This window comes from Neovison vison, chromosome 1 (assembly GCF_020171115.1).
Source record: "Neovison vison isolate M4711 chromosome 1, ASM_NN_V1, whole genome shotgun sequence".
Taxonomy (NCBI): Eukaryota; Metazoa; Chordata; class Mammalia; order Carnivora; family Mustelidae; genus Neogale; species Neogale vison.
Window position 1 is genome coordinate 97,744,953 of NC_058091.1, and position 25,552 is coordinate 97,770,504.

General features: G+C 37.2%; 1 protein-coding gene across 6 annotated transcripts in view; it reads right to left on the reverse strand.

Moving 5' to 3' along the window:
• The window catches only part of PKHD1 (PKHD1 ciliary IPT domain containing fibrocystin/polyductin), a 475,771-nt gene that overhangs the window by 6,877 nt on the left and 443,342 nt on the right, over nt 1–25,552 (reverse strand). For all 6 annotated transcript variants that reach the window (XM_044252662.1, XM_044252680.1, XM_044252670.1 and 3 more), the window contains 3 exons: nt 23,723–23,830; nt 17,219–17,377; nt 12,980–13,099 (listed from right to left, as the gene is read on the reverse strand). In XM_044252662.1, coding sequence (XP_044108597.1) covers nt 12,980–13,099; nt 17,219–17,377; nt 23,723–23,830 — 387 coding nt within the window. The remainder of the gene's footprint in view (nt 1–12,979; nt 13,100–17,218; nt 17,378–23,722; nt 23,831–25,552) is intronic.

The following is a 25,552-nucleotide window of genomic DNA, read 5'->3' on the forward strand; positions in this document are numbered from 1 at the left end:
CTTGGCTCCAGAGTCTGTACTCTAAGCACTACATAATACTGTGTAGAGTTGAGGATAGAAGTGGGGAGTTAAGAAGAATGTTGGCTTGGATACATGCACGGAAATATGGCATGCATGCAAACGTCTTCTTTTGTGGGCCTTACAGTGAAAACAAAGGTTGAGAACTATCTTAAATTCCTGGGACGGGGTGGAGGGGGGTGGAAGTTTGGTGGGTAAGCGGAGGAAGGGTATGTGGCAACATTGTCATCAACATTTCCCATGCCTGCTTTTCTTATATCTCACTTCCAAATTCCTTAACCACTCTTTGATATGTAATATAAATGCTAATTTATTAACCTGTATATTATCTCCTCTCTCAGTTTCCCAAGAGTTGTTTTGATGTGCATTAGCAGACAATGATCATGTCTGTATCACACTCTAACAGACAGTATTGAGGAAAAGGGTACCAATTTTCCACATCATTTTAATCTAATAACGAAGGGGAAGTGAGGTGAGGAAAGGGAGAGTAATGACATAATATAAGTGTATGTGATATAATTTTGATTTGGAGCAGGCAAGTGAGATAAAGAAATCATGTTGTTTACATTGTTTCTGTGATACGTCAATTAATGTTCTGCTAAACTTATGCTATTCCTGTCTTCTCTCTCCTTTCCCACAGTCCTTTTCCCTGGCATATATCTGCTATGGGATATGACCTAACTATGGGATAATTCTCTTGCTTAAAGCTATGAGAACTTTCAGGTATCCTTGTTTCTGTATGGGATCTTCAGATGCTTCCAGAACCATTCCTGGACAGCTTAAACTACATTGATTTATGCCTCAATAGTTGTTGACTAAAGTTTCTCATTTGACTTGGACAGCTGCTTCTATCATTAGTTACCTTTCCTTGTATGACAGTCTCATCTTCCTCTTGAGAGGTTGAGTTTCTTCCAGGAAGGAACTTTTTGTGCCATCAACCTCGTCTTCCTATTATGCCAAGTCCTATGCCAACTACTGAGTTTGGTGTCATTTCCATAATTACTGCTCCCACCAGGAGAAAAAGACATAGTTTACTGAGATCAGCAAATATCCAAAGAACAAGAATAATACATTGTTAGATAGAAGCAAACTTTAAAAAGAAGGAAAATGGCTTTGAATTTTTATCCCTTGGTAAAGCCAACACCACTTCATAGAAGAGGAATCAAACATGACAAGTCACCTATTTTCAACCCGTTGAAGATATTGTTATCTTGTTTTTGAGAGACCATCATTGGAGATCTGTTCCATCTTGTTCTTCAAGTCTGCATCTATTCATAAAAGACTAACACAAGCATATCTTTCCTTTGCAGGCCCCAAAACATTTAAAAATCTCCCATGAATTATTTACATGGAAGCTCCAATCAGCAACATACCTGACAGACTCCATAGTTGAAATGAAAGTGCACTGTGTAAAGGTGCCCAGGGAGCCTGGCCGCTTCCCACTGTGAGGTTATAGACAGAACTAAGTCAGTACACATTATATGTCAGCACTGACATCAGAAGGAATCAGATCCTTTGATCTTGGACCTCCACAGGAAGCTTAGATCTCAGACAAATTAGATAAAAAATGAATTTATAGTAGATACGTGTCCTAAGGCATTCAGCTGAATGTTTGGGTTTTAGGGAAGGAAGAATAGTGAATATCAAAACATATGAATTGGCATGTCTCTCTTCTACCTCCACCTTGTTGGTAAGTCCCCATTAAAATGGAGAGATAAGACATCAAATGGCCCTACCATGACACCTAGAGTCCCATTGGTGGGTTTGATCGAGTTTCAAGAAGAATGGGATAAAATACGGGAACATATATCCCTTTTCTATGAAAAGGAAGACTTGATGGTTTTGGATCCTTTCAGCTAGTGGTTTTGGATCCAATTCATCATAAACAGCTATATCTTTTCCAGTATCCTTTACCTCTTTTGTTTTCCAAAACTTTCTTGGGCAACAAGTATATGGTGTTCCTGTGATTACTTTAAATTTGTATGGGTACTGCTACTGGCTCCTTTTGTAAGGGGAACATTAGCAATGAATCTCTCCTCCCCCGCCCACCACCCTCACTGCTCATTTTTCCCAGCCTAGTCTCCATGTCCTGCATTCTGTGTCGGATGAACTGGTTTCAGCATAGAAGTTTAAATATAATCACCTGGACCCTGGAGCTGAAGTAGGGTCTGAAACAGACAGAAGGATAGTTGATCAACTAACAGAAAGAATGTACTCCACCTTGGGTTTCTCATTTGTTAATAAGGGCAACAGTCCTGCCCACATATTGAAGAAGGCATATGTAGTAATTAAGATCAGTTAACCTAGATTTATTTGTTCCTTTAAGTGAAAAATTATCATATATTTTTAATAAGAAATGTAGGGGAAATCAGAAAGTATGGAAATTTTAAAAAGTTGAAGGGAAAAATGCATTTAGCCCCATATTATATTATGATTGATTTCCATTTTATTGTTTTTATAATATTCCAGCAGTGGATATGTTTCAGTAAACCTGACTTAACTCATTAATCCATATGGAGTTTACTTTGGTGTATTTTTTTTTTTTTTTTTTTGAGAGAGAGAGAACAAATGCCAGTGAAGGTGGGGAGGGGCAAAGGGAGAAGGAAAGAGAGAATCTCAGGCAGAGTCCCTGCTGAGTGTGGAGCCTGACCTGGGGCTCAATCTCACAACCCTGAGATCATGACCTGAGCTGAAACCGAGAGTCGGACACTTGTGAATGAGCCAGCCAGGTGCCCCACACTGCTGTATTTTTTGAAGTGTGAATATAGATTGAGAAGTGTTCTAAATAGTCAAATTTACTAACCCTGTTTATAGACTAACATTTGTTTTCCTTTATTTTCATTATTTCTTTTATCATGTTACACTTGTATGTCTAATATTTAGTTGAAGTTATTTGCACTAATATCTCCAAATATTCTTCCGTCAGTATCACACTGCCTTAAAAGTAGTAAGCTAAATATTATTCCTTTGAGCTACCCATCACTACTGCCATAAAAATCAATTTCTTATAAAAAATTGGCTTTATGTCATTGATCTATATTTTCTTTTTTTTAATTTTTTTTTAAATTTATTTTCAGCATAACAGTATTCATTGTTTTTGTACCACACCCAGTGCTCCATGCAATCCGTGCCCTCTATAATACCCACCACCTGGTACCCCAACCTCCCACCCCCGCCCCTTCAAAACCCTCAGATTGTTTTTCAGAGTCCATAGTTTCTCATGGTTCACCTCCCCTTCCAATTCCATTCCATTCCATCCCCCAACTCCATTCTCCTCTCTATCTCCCCATGTCCTCCATGCTATTTGTTATGCTCCACAAATAAGTGAAACCATATGATAATTGACTCTCTCTGCTTGACTTATTTCACTCAGCATAATCTCTTCCAGTCCCGTCCATGTTGCTACAAAAGTTGGGTATTCGTCTTTTCTGATGGAGGCATAATACTCCATAGCGTATATGGACCACATCTTCCTTATCCATTTGTCCGTTGAAGGGCATCTTGGTTCTTTTCACAGTTTGGTGACCATGGCCATTGCTGCTATAAACATTGGGGTACAGATGGCCCTTCTTTTCACGACATCTGTATCTTCAGGGTAAATACCCAGTAGTGCAATTGCAGGGTCATAGGGAAGTTCTATTTTTAATTTCTTGAGGAATCTCCACACTGTTCTCCAAAGAGGCTGCACCAACTTGAATTCCCACCAACAGTGGAAGAGGGTTTCCCTTTCTCCACATCCCCTCCAACACATGTTGCTTCCTGTCTTGCTAATTTTGGCCATTCTAACTGGTGTAAGGTGATATCTCAATGTGGTTTTAATTTGAATCTCCCTGATGGCTAGTGATGATGAACATTTATTCATGTGTCTGATAGCCATTTGTATGTCTTCATTGGAGAAGTGTCTGTTCTTATCTTCTGCCCATTTTTTGATATGATTTTCTGCTCTGTGTGTGTGTTGAGTTTGAGGAGTTCTTTATAGATCCTGGATATCAACCTTTTATCTGTACTGTCATTTGCAAATATCTCCTCCCATTCCATGGGTTGCCTCTTTGTTTTCTTGACTGTTTCCTTTGCTGTGCAGAAGCTTTTGATTTTCATGAAGTCCCAAAAGTTCATTTTTGCTTTTGTTTCCTTTGCCTTTGGAGACATATCTTGAAAGAAGTTTCTGTGGCTGATATCGAAGAGATTACTGCCTATGTTCTCCTCTAGGATTCTGATGGATTCTTGTCTCACATTGAGGTCTTTTATCCATTTTGAGTTTATCTTTGTGTACGGTGTAAGAGAATGGTCGAGTTTCATTCTTCTACATATAGCTGCGCAGTTTTCCCAGCACCATTTATTGAAGAGACTGCCTTTTTTCCACTGTATATTTTTTCCTGTTTTGTCGAAGATTATTTGACCATAGAGTTGAGGGTCCATATCTGGGCTATCTAGTCTGTTCCACTGGTCTATGTGTCTGTTTTTATGCCAGTACCATGCTGTCTTGGTGATCACAGCTTTGTAGTAAAGCTTGAAATCACATAACGTGATGCCCCCCATTTTATTTTTGTTTTGTAACATTTCCTTAGCGATTCGGGGTCTCTTCTGATTCCATACAAATTTTTGGATTATTTGCTCCAGCTCTTTGAAGAATACCTGTGGAATTTTGATCGAAATAGCATTAAAAATATAGATTGCTCTAGGCAGTATACACATTTTAACAATGTTTATTCTTCTGATCCAAGAGCATGGAATGGTCTTCCATCTTTTTGTGTCTTCTTCAATTTCTTTCATGAGTGTTCTGTAGTTCCTTGAATACAGACCCTTTACCTCTTTGGTTAGGTTTATTCCCAGGTATCTTATGGTTCTTGGTGCTATAGTAAATGGAATTGATTCTCTAATTTGCCTTTCTGTATTTTCATCATTAGTGTATAAGAAAGCCACTGACTTCTGTACATTGATTTTGTATCCTGCCACGTTGCTGAATTGTTGTATGAGTTCTAGTAGTTTGGGGATACAGCAAAGGCGGTGCTAAGGGGGAAATATATAGCCATCCAAGCATCCCTCAAAAAAAATTGAAAAATCCAGAACACACCAGCTGTCTCTACACCTTAAAGAACTGGAGAATCAATAACAAATCAAACCAACTCCACACATAAGAAGGAAAATAATCAAGATTAGAGCTGAGATCAATGAGATAGAAACCGGAGATACAGTAGAATGTATCAATGAAATTAGAAGCTGTTTTTTTTTTAAAAGATTTTATTTATTTATTTGACAGACAGAGATCACAAGTAGGCAGAGAGGCAGGCAGAGAGAGAGGAAGGGAAGCAGGCTCCCCGCTGAGCAGAGAGCCCGATGCGGGACTCGATCCCAGGACCCTGAGATCATGACCTGAGCCGAAGGCAGCGGCTTAACCCACTGAGCCACCCAGGCACCCTAGAAGCTGGTTTTTTGAAAGAATCAATAAGATTGATAAACCATTGGCCACACTAATCCAAAAGAAAAGAGAGATAGCTCAAATTCATAAAATTATAAATGAAAAGGAAGAGATCACAACAAACACCAAGGAAGTAGAAACAATCATCAGAAGTTATTAGCAACAGTCATATGCCAATAAGCTTAGCAACCTAGATGAAATAAATGCATTCCTGGAAAACTATAAACCCCCAAAATAGAACCAGGAAGAAATTGACAACCTTAATAGACCAATATCTAGTAACAAGATTGAAGCATTGATCAAAAACCTCCCAAAAAACAAGAGCCCAGGACCTGATGGATTCCCTGGGGAATTCTACCAAACTTTCAAAGAAGAAATAACACCTATTCTGTTTCAAAAAATTGAAGCAGAAGGAAAACTTCCAGACTCTTTCTATGAAGCCAGCATTACCCTGATCCCCAAACCAGGCAAAGACCCTACCAAAAAGGAGAATTTCAGACCAATACCACTGATGAATATGGATGCTAAGATTCTCAACAAGATCCTAGCAACAGGATCCAACAGCACATTAGAAAGATTATCCACCATGGGACGCCTGGGTGGCGCAGTTGGTTGGACGACTGCCTTCGGCTCAGGGCGTGATCCTGGAGTCCCGGGATCGAGTCCCACATCGGGCTCCCAGCTCCATGGGGAGTCTGCTTCGCTCTCTGACCTTCTCCTCGCTCATGCTCTCTCTCACTGTCTCTCTCTCTCAAATAAATAAATAAAATCTTTAAAAAAAAAAAAAAAAAGAAAGATTATCCACCATGACCAGGTGGGATTCATCCCTGGGCTACAAGGATGGTTCAACATTCGCAAATCAATCAATGTGATAGAACAAATTAATAAGAGAAGAGAGAAGAACCACATGATCCTCTCAATTGATGCAGAAAAAGCATTTGACAAAATCCAGCATCCGTTCCTGATTAAAACGCTTCAAAGTATAGGGATAGAGGGAACATTCCTGAACTTCATCAAATTTATCTATGAAAGACCCACAGCAAATATCATTCTCAATGGGAAAAAGCTAGCAGCCTTCCCGTTGAGATCAGGAACACGACAAGGATGCCCACTCTCACCACTCTTGTTCAACATAATATTAAAGCCCTAGCAACAGCAATCAGACAACAAAGAGAAATAAAAGGTATCCAAATTGGTAATGAAGAAGTCAAACTCTCTCTCTTTGCAAGATGACATGATTACATGATTCTTTATATGATCTATATTTTCTGAAGAACTTTAGAATCATCTTATGCTATTTTATTCAATATAAAATGAGTATAGCTGCATTTAACCAAAATTAATTTAGGAACTACTGATGTCTTTGTAATATTAGTCAATCTACTTAGAAACATGTTGCAATTTCTTATGTAATCAAGTCTCCCCTTTAAACAATTCAATAGAATATTGTTTACTTTTTATATAAGTCCAATATATCTCTTGTTAAGATTGTTTTCCCAGACAGCATATTTTTTAGTTGCTATTATGCATTTCAGTATGTTTCATAACTATACCACTGGCTTATACAATATTATTTTTCCATAAACTGACATAATTTTTGAGTAAGCTACTCAAATAACTTATAAATTACAGCAGTTAATGGTTGAAATCTTTTAAGTTACTATTGAACAATTATATCATTTGTGAACCATCACATATTTTCTCTAACATTGCCTTAATTTTGTTTTTATACCTGAATTTCCTAGCATTCTAAAATATATGTTATAAAGTTGTGGTGTATTCATGTGAGTAGTACTGCTTCTAATATTCCATTGTTAAACATGATATTGGATCTTGATTGCAAAGAGCATTGGAACTCTCCATCTTATTTAGCAGGAAGACTCTTATTCCTAGTATTTTAAAAAATATTCCTATTTTTTAAAGTTTTCTTAAGGAATTAAGTGCTAGACTTTATTCATTTTTTTATTTTCATTTATTTATTTATTTCAATATTTTATTTTCATTTGCTCATATTTTTAAATTAGGAAGTGTTCATATATTTTTAATTACATGACATAGGTATGTTCTTTATTAATAATTTCCAAAAATAGTTTTACCTTCTTGGAAACTAGGGACAATCTGTAGCCCTGAACTGCTTTGGTTTTCCCTACTTCTGTACATCCTGAGGCCATCTCTCTTCTCCCTTCTCCCTGTCATTCTTACAGATTTGTACCTATAAAGGTAAACTGACAATCTGTTCTATTTTATATTCACAAAATATACCATCTATAGTGAACAGGACTCTAAAGCGGGAGACATAAATCCCTGAAGTTAATGGTTATACTCACACATCCTTAATATCTTGCCATTTTTACATGTCAATTTTCAATTCCCAACATTGGGTACATGAATTTCATAAAAAAGAAAAAAAAAATAAAAGGTGGTCAGTGGCCAAAGATCGATGTTTGCTCAGGAGAAGGCAACACTGAGTTCTGTAGTGGTAGCTGTCCCATAAAGACAAAGACAGTAGCAAGGAAAGCAAAATGGCCCTAGAAAACATTTTCTCTGGAAGTAAGAAGTCACATTTTCCCTATTGTTAGGACCCTAAAGATGTATAGTCATTATCCTGTTGTTAATTTTGTGAACCCGAATAAACTGTCCACATCTCTTTTAGAAGAGATAAGGGGACTTTTTTATAGCCATTGAAAAACTGCTAGAATCCAGCATTCTCTAAAGAGGGGGAAGGGCGGGAAGGGGTCTCATTTCATCTCTATCTTCATTGTTCACTCAACAACAATAATTATAAGTGGTCTAATATCCTAATGCCCTATGGTAACAATGTTGCTAGAATTAGAAAAGATACAGAACTTTTATGAATATATATATTATATATATATATATTATATATATATATATATATATAGTGTTAAGTGAACAAGATGGAAATGTTATCAAATTTAAGAGAAGGGGATTATTCCTTCCAGCTAAGAAAAAAAAAATGAAAAGGAGAAGAATTTGATCTGGGATAGGAAGGAATGGAGACTTTAGATGTGTGGATACATTGAAGAAGGTCATTTTGAGGCTGGGAAAACTAATTGTTTATGGGGAATACTGTCCTGGAGGGAAAAGAAAGAGTGAGAGACTAGACATCTATAACGGGGTTATTAGCTGAGATTGAACGGTAGATATGCTGTGAAAGGGAGTGGGATAAGGTGGAAACCAGACATTGCAGAGGAGAAATTGGTTATACTTGGTAAAAGAGCACAGGGTGGTAGGGGGAACCCTAGAAGGTAAAGATAACTCTGAGGTATCTCACCTGGGAGATCTGCCCCCTATCAACCAAATTAGGGGACCAAGGGAATGGTTGAAAAGGAATGGTACAAAATTGAGCTTTGACAGGGCAAAGCTAGACTCCCTCCCTGGCATTTCTATAGACCATTTCTATAAAACTGGACAACCAAGCCCTTAGCAAATGGGATTTGAAACAGTGTGATATGATTTAGGAGCTAGAGGGAGTAAACATGTAACTTAAGATAATGATATTCCTTCTCTCTTGGAGCGTTCTCTCCCATCCATAAATGCTTTGAATACATATTGTTTGCTTAGATTGCTTTACATTTAATTGCTTGTTGCCTAGAATTATTCTTTCATTTTCCCCCAAATATTAGTTTTGTGTGTCAACCTGCACACTGCAAACTCATCAAGGACAGGGGACCAGATATCACCCCTTTGCAACTATACAGAAAATATCTCATAAGGTACTAAATAAATATAAATAAATACTTACTCAATATTTACTCAGGTAAATAAATAAATAAATACTTAATTTATTTATTAAGGAGGTAAATAAATACTTACTCAATATTTACTCAGAGACATAATCTAACTGCATTTATTATTATGTCATTCCAGCATCTCCCATCTACAGGTTACAAAGACAAATAATAGCTTCTGCCAGGGTTTCTCAACCTTAATATTATTGACATCTTAAGCCAAATAATCTTTATTGTGGGCTAGTCCTGTGCATTATAAGATGTTTATAATGCCCCTGATCTCTTCTCACCAGATGCCAGCAGTATCTCCCCCTCCCTGTGACAAATGTGACAACAAAAATGTCTCCAGGCAGGGGTGCCTGGGTGGCTCAGTCAGTTGGGTATCCAACTCTTGATTCAGCTCAGGTCTTGAGCTTAGGGTCCTGGGATCAAGTCCTGTGTCTGGCTTTGCACACGGACCTTGCTGAAGATTCTCTCTGCCCCTCCTCCCTGCACTCTCACTCATGTGCTCACTCTCCCTCTTAAAAAAAAAAAAAAAAAAAAAAAGTCTCCAGGCATTGCAAATGTCTTCTAGAGATAGAATGATCACTGTCCTAATTTGTCTGGTACTGAGGGAGCTGCTGAGACATAGGCTTTTATTTTTAAAAGTAGGATAATCAGGATCAGGATCAGGAAAATCAAGAAAACCAGGAAGAGATTTTCATCCCAATTGGAAGCCAAAATTACCCTGGTTAGGAACTGCTGGTCTGGAGATGCCTGGTGGCTCAGTTGGTTACGTGTCTGTCTTTAGCCCAGGTCATGATCCCAGGGTCCTGAGATCAAGTCCCGCAATAGGTTCCTGCTCAAAAGGTAGCCTGCTTCACCCTCTGCTTGGCACTAGCCCTGCTTGTGCTCTCTCTGTTTGACAAATAAATAAATAAATTCTTTAAAAAAAAAAAGAAAGTCACTGGCCTGTGGGAACAGAGAACTACCCATAACTTCTAAAAAATATGAGTACTACCATGGAAGCACACATTCAATATTCTTGACACACAAAGAGGAAAATACTAATTTTAAATGAAGTAGGAGGGATTGGGAAATTCTATATATATGTATATATACATATATAAATAAATAAGTATGTATGTATGTGTATATATACATACGTATAACACAACAAAACAAAAACCACAGTTAGCTGATGCTTAAAAGCTTCAGAAGGTTTTAACAGGTGAAGACAATCAATCCAACTGGAAGAAACCATGCAAGCTAATGGGTGGGAAGGTCTTAGATAAGTCCCAGAGTGAGTGAGTTAGCATGGGGGGTGTGGTATGAGCAGGCGGCAAGAAGGTGAATTGCAGTGTAAGATTACAAGGATAGGATGGAGTCAGGCCTTGGAAGGCTCTGTCTTTTAAATAACAAGAAGAACCAACAAGAGATAACACATATGTATTACGTACAATATGCCAGGGATTGTTCTGCACACTTTAGTGATATTAACTCACTCAATTTGTACAACAACCATATGTGTGGGCAGTATTAATATGGGAACTTTACCAGGGAGGGAGCTCATGGGCACAGAGAGGATCGTTGGCTTCCTTGAGGCCAGGAGGCAAGTCAACGGGAGAGTCAGGGTTAAACTCAGTCTGCCTGACTCTTGGTTTTTATGCCGTTAACAGTCCCATTCTTCAGCTCTCCAGCTAACACTGGCAATTCATTAGATCTTCTCGCTGGCAGAGTGACAAGGCCCGATATGAATTGGAGAAGCTAGCTCAGATGGCTGGTAACAATAAAATGCAAGGGATATATGCGCCACTCCTTTCTTCCCCTGTTGTAACTCTATTCTCACTATTGGCATCTATGCGATTTTTAGTAAAAGCTGTAACATGATGAGTTTACAGTCTGAACCTATGGGACAGTGGAAATGCTCAATTCCACCATTGAAAAATTTCAGTGCCAGGTGGTACTTAGTGAATGCAATGTGCTCAGGAGAGACATAGCCAATCCCAAAAGTTGAGAAAAAGAGACAAAAGGGAGACTGAAGAGCCATGGAAATAATGAAATAAAACCAAACTTATCTGAAGCCAGCAGTAACTAGTTGTTTTATAGCTGGTAATAATTTCTGAAGAAAAGTAGGAGATGCGTCATTACTTGCCTTGAAGATGCTCTTCAGATTTGGACAAAGCTTAGAAAATAAGGAAACAAATCTGCTATGACCCCTAGGGGAGGATTTGGATACAACACAACTTTCTATTTTTAACCTGGATGTCCAAATAACATGGCCTTTGATACACCCATCTCTTCAATCTAAACTTTTCCACAGGAACCTTGTCCCTTATTTCATTCCTGATAATTTATTAATAAGGCACCAGATAAAAAATGTTCCTTAATAAAACACCCAGGCATTGTGGACTGCTTAATGTAGTTAATTTAAGTAGGGCAACTGAGATTCATGTAGATAGCCATATTAGATTAGGGGGAGATTAACATCACTCTTGCTGTTTGCTTAAGAATGCAGCTAAACATGCTGTTCCTTGAAGTGCTGAGTTCAGATGAGCATTTTCAAACACTTGTTCTGAATTTGCATGCAGTAATATGGACAAGAGGTCTCTAGAAACCAAAATTAATGTAGTCTTAGAAGGACTCCAGAAGGAATTCCTGTCCATTTCTCTCTGTCTTCATTCTTCTCATACCCACCCACTCCAATCCTACCTCCACCTACCAGTATAGGGTCAGACTAGAATGATTCTTACAGGAATCATTCGTTGGGACATTTCTAAAAAAATAAATTCATTTCCTCCAGCGGGAAAATTCAAACAGGCAAACAAACTGATATTTACACATGCACACACACAGGTAGACAGACACAGACCCAGACACACAGACACCAGACACACACACACACACACATATATATACAAGCCAGAGTCCATTGAACTGGTTAGAGGAAGAACAACATTGAATTGATATTTTTGAGTTAAACCTGGTGCTAGAACCATTAAGATTCATATCCCTTTCTCAAGCAGAAAATATCATGAATATTGACTACTGCTTAGAAAAAATAGTATTATTCTCTTTAGAGTGTGCTTCAAAGCATTTCAGATCCATGGAAATTATATGAATATTTTTCATACACCATATCCACATGTGGCAAATCCATCTTGTGTTCTGCCAACAGTCTTCCTGTTTTCTGTATTTTAGAAGGACAAGGGGAAAGCATTGGTCTGAAGTAAATGCCTACCTTTTCTTTGCTTGGCACTAAGTCCAATGGCAATTAAAAAATATAACAAGCAAAATTATCTAGGTTTAATGTACAATGTAAGCAAATAATACATTTTGTTAAAAGTATGACTAAACAACAAAGCAGAGCTTAACAAAGCTGACTCATTTCTTAAGGGCTCCATATTCAATCTAATTTGCATAGTTGGTATTTGGCAACTCTACTGTCTTATTTCCCAAATTCAATAGTGTTGCCAGACTGGCAGCTTTGCAATAGCTAAGGGAAAGATTATATGCCTATACTTTGGTTTTCCCTTTCTCTATGTAATAAACTCAAATGTTAAACCAATTATCATCTACTAAGAAAAAAATATAAATGTCAACTTGAAGACTTGGTTAATAGCTGAGTGAATTAGCTGGACTTGTGTACTCCTATGCTGGGGTGTAGTTCGCTTGAGAGGAAGTAACAAAGATGAAAGAAGAGGTTAACAACTAACCTGACCCAGAAACTGACAGCCATGGGGAGAGGGAGGCCACAGCTCATCTAGGATGGGTGTCTCTTACAGGAATCATCCCCACTTTCCAACCTTACCTTCTCCTCTCATGGCGTCTTCCTTTTTAGTCTCTTGTGATCTTGGGTGTTTGGATGAGATGTGGATATGATTCTTCTGGCTGTTCGTCTGGAATTCAGAAATATCTTCACTTTTTATTTCTAGATTAATGAGAAAAAGATGTGACTGTTTCTTGTTTTTTAGAATAAAACATTTTATTTGTAAACTGGTCCTAAGTGCCAACATGCTTCTCTTGTATGCCCCCACAAAATGATTGCGATACACATATATGAGAATGCATATAATGTATTCAGAGCTTAAGAAATAAGGAAATACAACCCCATATACTGACCAGCAACTTTAAGGTATAAAACTATACTATACAATAGCCATAATATATGGCTATGGAGCACTTGAAATATGACTAGTTTGAGGTAAGATGTGCTGTAAGTGTAACATATGTACCTGATTTTAAGAACCTGTAAAATATCCAATATTTTTATATTTATTAAATATAAATGTTGATATATTAGGTTAAGAGGATACTAGAAAATTGCATCATGTGGCCTCACATTTGTGGTTCATGTTATATTTTTACTGGACAGAGCTGGTATAGAATTTTACAATACTCTTTAACCTTTTATTTTGAAATAATGATAGATTCACAGGAAGTTGCAAAGAAATATACTAAAGGATTCATGCATCCTTATCCAGCCTCCCCTACTGTTAACAACTTATATAATATGACATGAAAACCAGGAAATTCACATTGGTACAATCCATAAAGATCGTGCATATATGAGCTCTTGATTGAAGATTTCCACTTTTGACTGATGATTTTTCTATTCTATTCATTTATTTATTAAATATATTAATCAAAAATGTATTTACATTGCTTATGTCAGAAACTGTTCTAAGCAATGGAAAGACAATAAGTAAGAAAGACCTGGTCCTTGCTCTCAGAGTTTTATTTCCGTTTGAATGGCAGAGGATAAAAAAAAATTCATAATGTAAGGTCAAATGACGCCAGGCCATGGCATATGATAATTTTTCTCAAGGAAAACACTTTAGCAATTGAGTTTAGCTAAAAACCTGATTTTTCATGGAACAACATTTTTTAAAATTTATTTTCAGCATAACAGTATTCATTATTTCTGCACCACACCCAGAGCTCCATGCAATCCGTGCCCTCTCCAATACCCACCACCTGGTTCTCCCAACCTCCCACCCCCCGCCACTTCAGACCCAGCATTTTTTACATTGAAAGAACTTGGAAGAATGAAAGATAGATTCTGGTTATTCCTATTTGGGTACTTGGTAGGTTTTTTTAAAGTGAATGAAGCCAGCCTATAACCTCCATGAAACAAGTGACCATAGTTTCTTCCAGTGATAAAATTCAAGCTTTCATGGGAAATTTTAAATTTTGGACAACTTTTATCAACTATAACTTTTATAGATATTGAATTCTTAAAGTTTAATGTTGATATTAACAAATGCGGTTTTTAAAAAATTATACAATAAAATATGTCACCATTTGGAAAATCTTTATAACTCAGTGAAACAATATTTTTCCAAATGGCTAAAGCATAATGTTTCAAAATCATGCACAAGTAAAAGCTCCACTCAAAGTCCATAATAGATTAGTCGTTTTTCATATACAGAGTATAGAACGTATATTGAGATGTACTTGTAAGTAACTATCTCTTGGCCAGGTTGGGTGCAGTATCAAAGAAGATGATCCACAATTATCTGTGAATGTTATTAAAATACTCTTCCTCTTCTACTTGTACTTGTGTGAGGATAGATTTTCTTCACATCCTTCAGCATAAACAATACATTGCAGCCAATGTAATGTGGAAGCTGCTAGAGAATACAGCTGACTTTTCTTAAGACAGACATTAAAGAGTTTTATAAAAATGCCACTCTTTTCATTATATATATTTGGAAACATCATTTTAAATTAAAAATTATAATTATGTTGACATATAATGCATATATTACTGTTATTTTAAAGAAAATAAGTAAATTTTACATTTGCTCTTTTAACTTCTAATTTGGAAGTATTAATAGATAAACATACATTGACAAAATCTCTTTGGGGTTTTCAATAATTACTGAAAGAGGAACAAGGTCCCAAGATAAAAATTTCATACACTGCTGACACAGACTGTATAGCTGAATTGGAGAATACTGTTCCATGAGGAAGATGGGGAATGATATTTATTATTCTAAGTAATGAATGCTAATCTTAGAAGTTTGAAAAACACAGAAATATTTAAAGAAGATAATATAGATTACTCATACACAACTGGTTACTCTACCTTTTTTACGTTTTTTTTTCATAAAGTGTTTCCTGATCTCTTTTTATTTTTATAAGAAAGTTAGAAGTCTACATCAGGAAAATAGGTGAATTTAAATTTTTTTTAAATTTTATTTATTTATCTGACAGACAGAGATCACAGGTAGACAGAGAGGCAGACAGAGAGAGAGAGGGAAGCAGGCTCCCTGCCAAGCAGAGAGCCTGATGCGGGGCTCTATTCCAGGACCCTGGGATCACGACCTGAGCTGAGGCAGAGGCTTTAACCCAGTGAGCCACCCAAGCACCCCGGAAAATATGTGAATTTAATACAGAGAAATGTGTCCACAGATATTGAAAAGTTGAAAGAGTGAAAAAGAGAATACCAAGGTAATGTATAGAGGAAGAAGCTTCCTCTATAGTTGGAGAACAGAAGGAAGGAGATGGGTGAGCAGAACTTAGTGGAGGTCCCTCCATTGCTGGTAGGCTTAGCAGTAAAATGGAGGATGAGAATTAAATAGAATATATCACAGAATTGCACGAAATTAAAAATTATGAAAGGTCTTTGCTTTTAAACCAAAAATCAACACACTCACACACAAATGCACACAAATACACTACTTTAGATGTAAAAACAAAGACCAAAAGACAATTATCATATGATCTCTCTGTTATGAGGAATTTGAGAGGCTGGACGAGGGGTCGTGGGGGAAAGAGAGGGAAAAAAGTAAAACAAGATGGGACCAGGGAGGGAGACAAACCATAAAAGACACTTAATCTCAGGAAACAAATTGAGGGTTACTGTGGGTAGGGGAGAGGGAGGAATAGGGTGGCTGGATTATGGGCAATGGGGAAGGTATGTGCTACAGGGAGTGCTGTGAATTGTGTAAGACTGATAATTTACAGACCTGTACCCCTGAAACAAATATTATATGTTAATAAAACAAAACAAAACAAAAAACAAAAAAGAACCCCAAAGACCAAAACCTGCATTCCACAAATCACAGGCAACAACTCAGGATGAGATCCCATTCTTCTTGAGAAAGACAAGGTACCCCTGAGTTTCCCTGCAGTTTGGCCAGCCCCATCAGGACAGGGAGAGAGGGAAGTATATCACACTGCTGCTTGGTTCAAAATAAAGAGTGCATGGAGCTTCCCTCCCCCAAGATATGAGTCTTCCAGTAGTGGCTCCATGCTTCTTCCTCTTTCCGTTCTTTATTTTGACTTCTCTCTTTTTCTCACTTCTTTTGTACTCACGTTTGTTTGAGCACACAAGTGTTTCATCCACTCATCTGATGAGGGGAGTCAGGGACTTGCCAATACTTGGCCTGCCCCTCTATCTCCCTCACTCTAAGAGCAGAGTAGAAAGATAGAAAGAAGCCTCCTTTCCAGAACTTCTTTCTCTCAGTGATGCTCCATGTCCCCAGTCTAAAAGATATGATCTGCTTCTGGGAAGATGTTCAAGAATATAGTTTCCATGCTCCTACGAGAGGGAAAAAAGACCCACCAAACATTCTCTTCCCTCTTCGGAATCCCTTTCCCTTCTTTCTTAAACTTACTTTTTGGAGGATTACTTGGGCAGTGGAACATAGTGTTTTAGAGAGTAGCATCTGGAGCCAAACTGCCTGACTTTTTCTTGATTGTGTGACCTTGGGCAAGTTACTTAGCCTTTGTATGCCTCATGCTACGCCCATAACACAGATCCTACTTCAAAGGGTTGTTATAAAGATTAAAAAATCCATGCATATAAAGTACTTAGAACCTGGCCCACAGTGAATATTCAATAAATACTCTCATTATTATCACTATTATTAGTTAAGGTTAAGCAATCTTTGTCTCTACTGTATAAGCTGAATAGTTTGGTCCCATAGGTTACAGTTTCATAAAAAATTTCTCTTGGGGAAAGAAAAAGAAATGTTAGTGTATTATACATGATAACATTTCCCCACTGATATTTTCATTCCCAAAAGAAAAATCTACATACTTCTGCTTTTGCTTTTCTTTAACCAACAGCACACCAGACAGCATAGAGCCAGCCATGAGGCCACTGAGCACAGGGAAGCAGCCAAGATGATGGTTGACTTCTCTGACCTACGCACAGGTAAGACAGTGAATGACCTTGATCGAGCTGTAAAATTGGCTCCTGTTAAAAAAAAAGCCCCAGTAATAACATATTAATTGGATAAAAAATGCTGATGTAATAAAAATACTGTGGAAGAGATATGTATACAACAATAACTGTCATTTAGTAGGTTCAATAAATACTTATCGAATTAAGTGATTAAATGAACTAATATTCAATAGAAAATTTGTATTTCTGAAGAACTACAAGAATCCAGTTCCAACAATAACATACAATTGTTCTTTCCAATTCTGTCCATTACCAATGGGGCATTCTTCCAAATCTCCCCTTTCATTCTCAGACTTACCTTTCCACCAATGCAAAATTTCAATTTCACTCTCATGTTCCACTAATTAGAATAGAAATGCTCTCAGCTCCAGAATGTGTGAAACTACTTGCTCTGACCTATGTCTTCTGTTTTTAAAAAATGGTATGTAAGACATCAAAACAGGGAACAGGGACTCCTACCACAGAGCCAAGAGAATTTTCTAATATCCATGAGAATTTTGTTATCTGGAAAACTGAACCAGACTATTAGTAGGAAAGCAGCAACTGGGATGACCATCAAAGGTATTATGCTAAGTGAAAGAGGTCCATCTCTGAAGGGTACATATTTTATGATTCCATTTATATGACATTGTATATGTGCTGCCGAAGCGAGCACATTATATGACATTGTAGAAAAGACAGAATTATAGTGATAAAGAACAAGTAAGTGATTGCCAGGGATTAGTGATAGTGGCAGGGGGAATGTGAGGACAGAGGAGCAGAATAAGGGAGATTTTTTGGAAATGTTCTATATCCTGACTGTGGTGGTAATTACAAGAATCTGTTAAGGTATTTAAATCCACAAAAACACATGCAAAAATAAATTTTACTGTGTATTATTTTTTAAATAAAAAAATTTAAATTTACCTATAATTTTGAGGGTAACAGATATGTTTATTATCTTAATTGTGGGGATGGTTTCATGGGAGTATATATTCATCAAAATCTATGAAACTGTGTGTTTGAAGTATTTGTAGTTTATCATGTGTCAATTATACCCCAATACAAAAATGAAAAATTAAAAAAAAAAAAAAGCTTGCCTACAAGCATGAGTTAGAGCCAGAGATTTTTAAGTAACACATCCAAATAAACCAGCCTACACCAAACCTCTGCAATCATCTGAATAAATGTAGGCAAAAACAGAGTTTTTATTTTTTTCTACTCAAGGAAACATTGTGCTATTCTTTGCTGTGCTTTCCTTGGGCTGAACCTGATTATATATATATATATATATATATATAGAGAGAGAGAGAGAGAGAGAGAGAGAGTTTTGATTGGAAGTCACTGTCAGGTTTTCAGTCTCTTGACTCCTGGCTGACTTGGTCCCAAAGCTACCATAACAAAATTAGGTAGAAATGGTTCTCCTGTGTACATCTTATGCTTGAGACATACTTAGCTTGTTTGTTATTAGTTGCTTTTTTATGAACATCTGAATAAGATAAATCTAGCCCAGAGATGGGGGAATGGATTTTACTGGTGATTTGCAGAAGTATAACAAGATTCCTCATTCTTTTATCCATTTTCCAATGATTGCTCAGTGATTGTTTACTTTGCTAACTGAATAAGTCACTGTTCTCATTCTGAAGATATTTACAAGCTAGTAGATAAAATTACACACACACACACACACACACACACACAAATCAGAATGTGACACATGTCAACAGAATAATGCAATCAATTGCTCTGGAAGGATATTTCCCATCAATATGGTCAGGGAAAGCATCCCAAAAGAGAATATTTAAGTGGGGCTTTGAAGGCTAAGCAAATAAAGGCAGAAAGGAGGAAAGAGCAATTGTTTAGGAAATTAGTGCAAAAGATAGTGGGAATTAATGCTGGAAAGCATTTGAGATAAATTTTGGTGGGCAGTAAATGTCAACCCAAAGCTTCTTGACTATATCTTGAAGGCAATGAGGTGTCATAAAAGGAAAAATTCTGAGCTGGGAAGTAGCATATATCAAGTGGGTTACAAAAGATCAGGCTATGAAAGTGTTTTGGACACAAATAATGGCAGAGGGGTTGAAGTCAATTAACTGATTTATAAGACCAGAGAAGTACCTGGGTCTAAGGGTAGAGACCACAAGCTTTTAAATATTTTTAGTAGCAGAACATTACAAAGCTACAATCTTAGACATCATCTCAATATCCTTACTTACCTATAAAGAAATGAGCAGAAGACATGAACAGACACTTCTCCAAAGAAGAAATACAAATGGCTAATAGACACATGAAAAATTGTTCATCATCATTAGCCATGAGGGAGATTCAAGTCAAAACCACATTGGATACGACCTTACACCAGTTAGAATGGTCAAAATTAACAAGACAGGAAACAACGAGTATTGAAGAGGATGTGGAAAAAAGGGAACCCTCTTACACTATTGGTGGCAATGCAAGTTGGTATAGCCACTTTGGAAAACAGTGTGGAGATTCCTCAAAAAATTAAAAATAGAGTTACCCTATGATCCTGCAATTATATTACTAGGTATTTACTCCAGAGATACAGATATAGTGAAAAGAAGGGCCATCTGTACCCCAGTGTTTCTAGCAGCAATAGCCATAATTGCCAAACAATGGAAAGAGTCAAGATGCCCTTCAATAGACGAATGGATTAAAAGAATATATGGTCCTTATGTACAATGGACTATTATGCAACCATCAGAAAGGATGAAGACCCAACTTTTGTATCAACATGGATGGGATTGGAAGAGATTATGCTGAGTGAAATAAGTTAAGCAAAGAGAGTCAATTATCATATGGTTTTGCTTAGTTGTGGAGAATAAGGAATAACACGGAAGACATTAGGAGAAGGAAAGGAAAAGTGAAGGAAAGGAAAAGTGAATTGGGGGAAATCAGAGGGGGAGTCAAAGCCCAGACTGTGGGCTCTGAGAAACAAACTGAGAGTTTTGGAGGGGTGCGGGGTAGGGGGTTAGGTAAGCCTGGTAGTGGGTGTTAAGGAAAGCACGTATTGCATGGAGCACTGGGTGTGGTACATAAACAGTGAATCTTGGTACACTGAAAAAATAAAATTAAAAATAGTAGAAATAGTTGTGCCTATGATGTGCCAAGTTTTTCTACACTCCAAAGATACAGTGCTGAACTCAGCATAACTCCTGCCCCTTTTGGAACTTAGGTTTGAATGGGGGTGGTGGGGGGGCAGAACACAGGCAGTAGACAAACAAGCAAATACACTGATACCCTGGTCCCATGTGGCAGTAAGTGCCATGAAGACCAAAGTGAGGTTGGCCGACAGAGAATGACTGGCTATGGAGCAGGACTGGGAATGGTGGTGGGGTTGACTGAGTGATGCAGAAAAGACTTTCCCGAGGAGCTGACATTTGGGGAGAAATCTGAGTGAAATGATAATTGAGTCATGTGAATTTCAGGCATGGAAATGGCAGGGACAACAGAGCCAAGCCAGATTTCTCTGGATTTGGTGGCTAGGAGCAGCTTGGGCTCCCCCGGTCTCTTTCAGCCCAGCAGCCCCTGAGAAACCCCTATGAGCTGCAGGGCTGCAAGGAACGGGCAGAGAAACCACAGCCAGGTCATGGGGATGATAGGGAAGGGGGAAAGGCTGGCTGGGAAGTCAGCAGAATTAAACACACAGAAAACCTTCTCTTTTGGTGGCATCTCAGATGTTCCAAAACGAATAAGTGAGCCAGATTAGTCAACATATTAGAAAGACTTGTGAGGGTCCCATACACATCTGGTTGATTTCTCAGCTCCTCAGTTTCTACACTTCTAAAATACTGTTGTTCTTTCTAAGATATTCATCCTCTATCTTCTATCTATTCTCTTCTGATTTAAACTTCAGAATCTCATTCTGAGATTTAATGAGCCTCACCTCATTGACATGGTTTGAAAATCATGAAGAATAATTTAAGGGAAGTTGCTGAAGAAAAAATTTTCAAGATAATTCCCCAGCCTCTTTTACAAGTTATAGAGAAGCCTAAATTAAAGCTGTCGTCTAATAAATGGGAACAGTAAGGCTAGCTCAAAATCATGAAGTGTTACTGAGAAGTTTTTGTCTACACCACGTTTGACAACTGGCTGTATAACTTATTCCTCAAAATAACCTTGGTGAAGTATTTGGTTAGTCTTGGTTAACTACTGAGGAAATTGAAGGACAAAGGTCCTTTAAATAACCTGACAAGTCTGGGACAAAATATCCAGCTCCGCATGGATTGTCCTTCCAAAATATATATACATGGGGATCCCATGGTCCAGAACACTGAACATGTATCTCCATGGATCTGTCCTACATAAAGACACTTCCATAGGTACTTAAAAGATATTTGCCCTGCAAAATTAAGATTAATAATAATATAGTTGATTCTCAGAAGTCAAGTGCAAAAAAATTGTCCAGGACTTGGATAAAGGGAAAAAATTATTACAGATCTGATTGATGTCATACCATAGTATTTTCAAACAGGCCCATTCAAGGTTTATCAAATTATCTGGAACATAGTATACATATGTGTATATATATTTATATAGGTAAACTGCAAATGATTTTTCTCCATTCAGATGTAAATTGTATCTGTACACATGTAACACCAAAGATTACAGTTTTATTGCCCTGTGTCCAATGTGGCAAACTTATTTCAGCTGGCTGTGTGATGCACGTCTCTCAAATGCTCTTCTCTGTAATGCTTATCTTTTCATTGCGGCAATCTTAAATGCTCTTGAAACCATTTGCGTCTTCATGGTACACTCACTAGTGAGTTAAAGAAGTTGTTGACAAGTGCTCATTCTATATTTTCCCAAGAGCTACAGTTTTCTCTTTTTGAGAAGTATCTTATGACAGTTGGAATTCAAGTTTCATAAGGAGAATACGTGGCCTTAATTAAACAGTTGTTGTCGGGCTTCAGATAGCTCACATCAAAACGTGAGATTTCCTTGGTTGTTTCCATTAACTAACTGGTTTAACTCTAGTGATGATTATTCGAATGTGTTTTTTTAAAGATTTTATTTATTTCTTTGAGAGAGAAAGAAAGAGAGAGAGAGAGCATGAGAGGAGAGAAGGTCAGAGGTAGAAGCAGACTCCCTGGAAAGCAGGGAGCCTGATGCGGGACTCAATCCTAGGACTCTGGGATCATGACCTGAACCGAAGGCAGTGGCTTAACCCACTGAGCCACCCAGGTACCCTATTCAAGTGCATTTTATAAAACTTTGCATCATCACATCCAAGTACTAATTGCTTTCCACAGTTGTGTGGCTTTAATATCAGACTAATTTTCTGCCCCAAATTAATAAGTACATTAATATATATATTATAAATATTTATTATAAATATTATAATATTATAATTATAATTATATAATTATAATTATATATAATTATAATTAAAATATTATAAATATTTATAATAATTTATAAATATTACAAATATAAATATCTACTTCTTTAGTTCAAATGTGGTGTCAGCATTTTTAGAATTCTTTTAAATGCTCTGTTAGTGGAGGAATTTTTTTCTGGTAAATCACAATAATGAATGGAAGAATTAAATCTTTTTTTTCTTTTTTCTTTTTCCGGTGTCTCTATGAGAGCTCAGTATTTTAAAAAACAGGATGTCAAAAACTACACTCTCAAAAGCAAACAAACAAACAAAAAACACTCCTTTCTCACCACTCCTTGGTAAGAGGAGACCTGGCTCTACCCTTCAAGGAAATGGGAGAGGAGGATTTTGCAGATTCCTTTGAAGTTAAATTAACGTGCTATCTACTTCAAACTTCCTGAGTAGTATTACCCTCTAATATAGCAAAAGTTGTCAAAAATGTTGCAGAAGGGAGAAGACCTTTTTTCAAGGTTTCCTCAAGATGAGTTGGAACATATGAGCAATTTACAGACACCTAATATCTGTCCTTCTAAAGTGCCAGGACTTCTAATGGTTATGGAGCTGGGGGGAGGCACTGGGTGAGGAGGGCAGAACTGAAATATAAAATTTCACAATACTTAATATCCCATGACTCTCTTTTTTACCTTAAAATGTTCTCGTTAATATCCAACCAAATGCCACCACATGTCAAAGAAAGAATAAATAATAACAATAATAAAAAGCATTCAAAGTAAATTTTAAGAATGAAAAGAAAATGTATATTTGGATTCTTGCTTACCAGAATTCTCCAGGGACTTAATTTCTACGAGTTCTTGTTTCTCATACCTAATGATATAGCCAAGTGATTTTTTTCTCTAAACTGTGATGACTTCTTATTCATGATAGGAGCTATTCCCATTATAAAGGAGAAGGGGCTTTTTTTTTTTTTTTTTTTTTTTTTTAAGGATCAGATAGTAAAAACACACTCCTGCTAATATTACCTGGAGGGGAAGTGACAGTAAAAAGAAAGTGCCAATTTGACCCAGAGATCAAAACCGCCAAGTTGGAGAAGCTCACATAACCATCTTGACTTTCTGCCTGAGTACACCCTACAAACAAACACAGAAACAAAACGTAAATGTTAGTTACCCACTCAAGGCAGTTTCTTCAAGTCTTCTCTGTAAAGAGGCAACTGGGCACGAATGGAAAAAAAGATTTAATGAAACAGATTATAAAATCCATCAGGCTTTTCTTAGATAAATCGTGGAACCAAATAATCCAAGAAAGAATAATAGTAACAGTAATTGAAGTTTGCCATGCTGGATGCTGTGCCTTAGATACATGATTTTAAATAAACTGTACAACAGGCAATAGATAACCTTATGAAAGGTGAAATTACTTGGTGTGGGGGTTATAGCCCCACGTCTGCCTGATTTACAAGTTGACATTCTTAACTACTACAATATGTTGACTATTTCATTATTAAATATCTGCCAAGAAAGAAAATCTACTATCTTATAGATGGTTGTTTCTAGGCTCTGCCTCTCTTTTATTCAAGGGATCTGTAGTTTATGTGGCAGCAGAGTTAGGCCAATAGAGCAGGACCACAGCTATGCATCAAATCATGACTGATAAAGGCTACCCTGATTTAGCAACTTGGGTTGCCTTGGCTATGGTTCCCATGAATAAAATGCAAAAAAAAAAAAAAAGCAAGTTTACATCTTCTAACAATAGGCCATCCATTTTTAAAGTGGAAGAAGGCAACTTAACTCAGGATCACATTCACAACGCCATTTATTAGTCTTCTGACTCCACTACCCTCAAATTACTTTGCTAATTAACAGCTGCTACAGTTCACTCTGGAAATGTCATGATGATTGATATGATGGACAATGAGTTGGGAGAGTGGTCTTAAAGTTTATAAATTGGTTTGAGATCTTTAAGGCTGAAAGGTATCATAAAGTTATAATATGCTTAGTGTTAACATTTTTCAATTCAATTGCTTAATCCGTTTTGTGGAAACACTGTCTTTCCTCATCAATTTTGCAGAGCTAACTAAAACTTCTTTTTCAAAAGCATCTTTTCCTTCATCTCTTCAGCATCCCAAAATAAATAAAATGCCCAGAAAAATGGAAATAAATAAGCCAAGACTCAAATAAATGATAGGCGCCCAAGATAAATGCAGTTTATACACTTTAAAACCTATATGCATCAAAATTATGGTCAATAAACTCTTGCAAACAATGAACTGCAGAGTACAGATGTTCAACATGAAATCGTTTGCTGCAGTTTTTCCTTTGACAAACGTCCTTATTGTTCCCATCTTTGGAGGAATACAAAGCAGCATTTAATCGAAATGTGTCCGTCGAGCACAGTGAGTCTGGCTCATAGAACAGCCGCCAAACTGCCTAATGGAAAGTGTTTTAGCTCCAAATGGGTTTGCTTTTGTGTTAAATACCAGCTTGCCTCAGAGATCTCTACAAAGATTCCCATATATATCTATGATATTCTCAGATTTGAAGCATATGTGCCCAAAAGCTGAGGCAGTTGCTGCCAAGTACAGTGTATTACTCCAGGGTTCATCATATCTCTAGAATGGTAATTGTAAAATATACAAATGCCAGTGACAGGCTCCCTGATCAAGCTGGTATAAGCAGTGTACTGGCCGGGGGAACTTCGGATGAGGTGGGGTGCTGGGCTTGAAGCAAGATTGAAATCGACCACGTGACTTAGCAGCGAGTGCTACCTGAATGGGTTTCTCTGGGGCATATGGTTTCTAAAATACCCAATTCTCCCCCACAACTATCCTTCTCATCCCTGGCAATATTAGC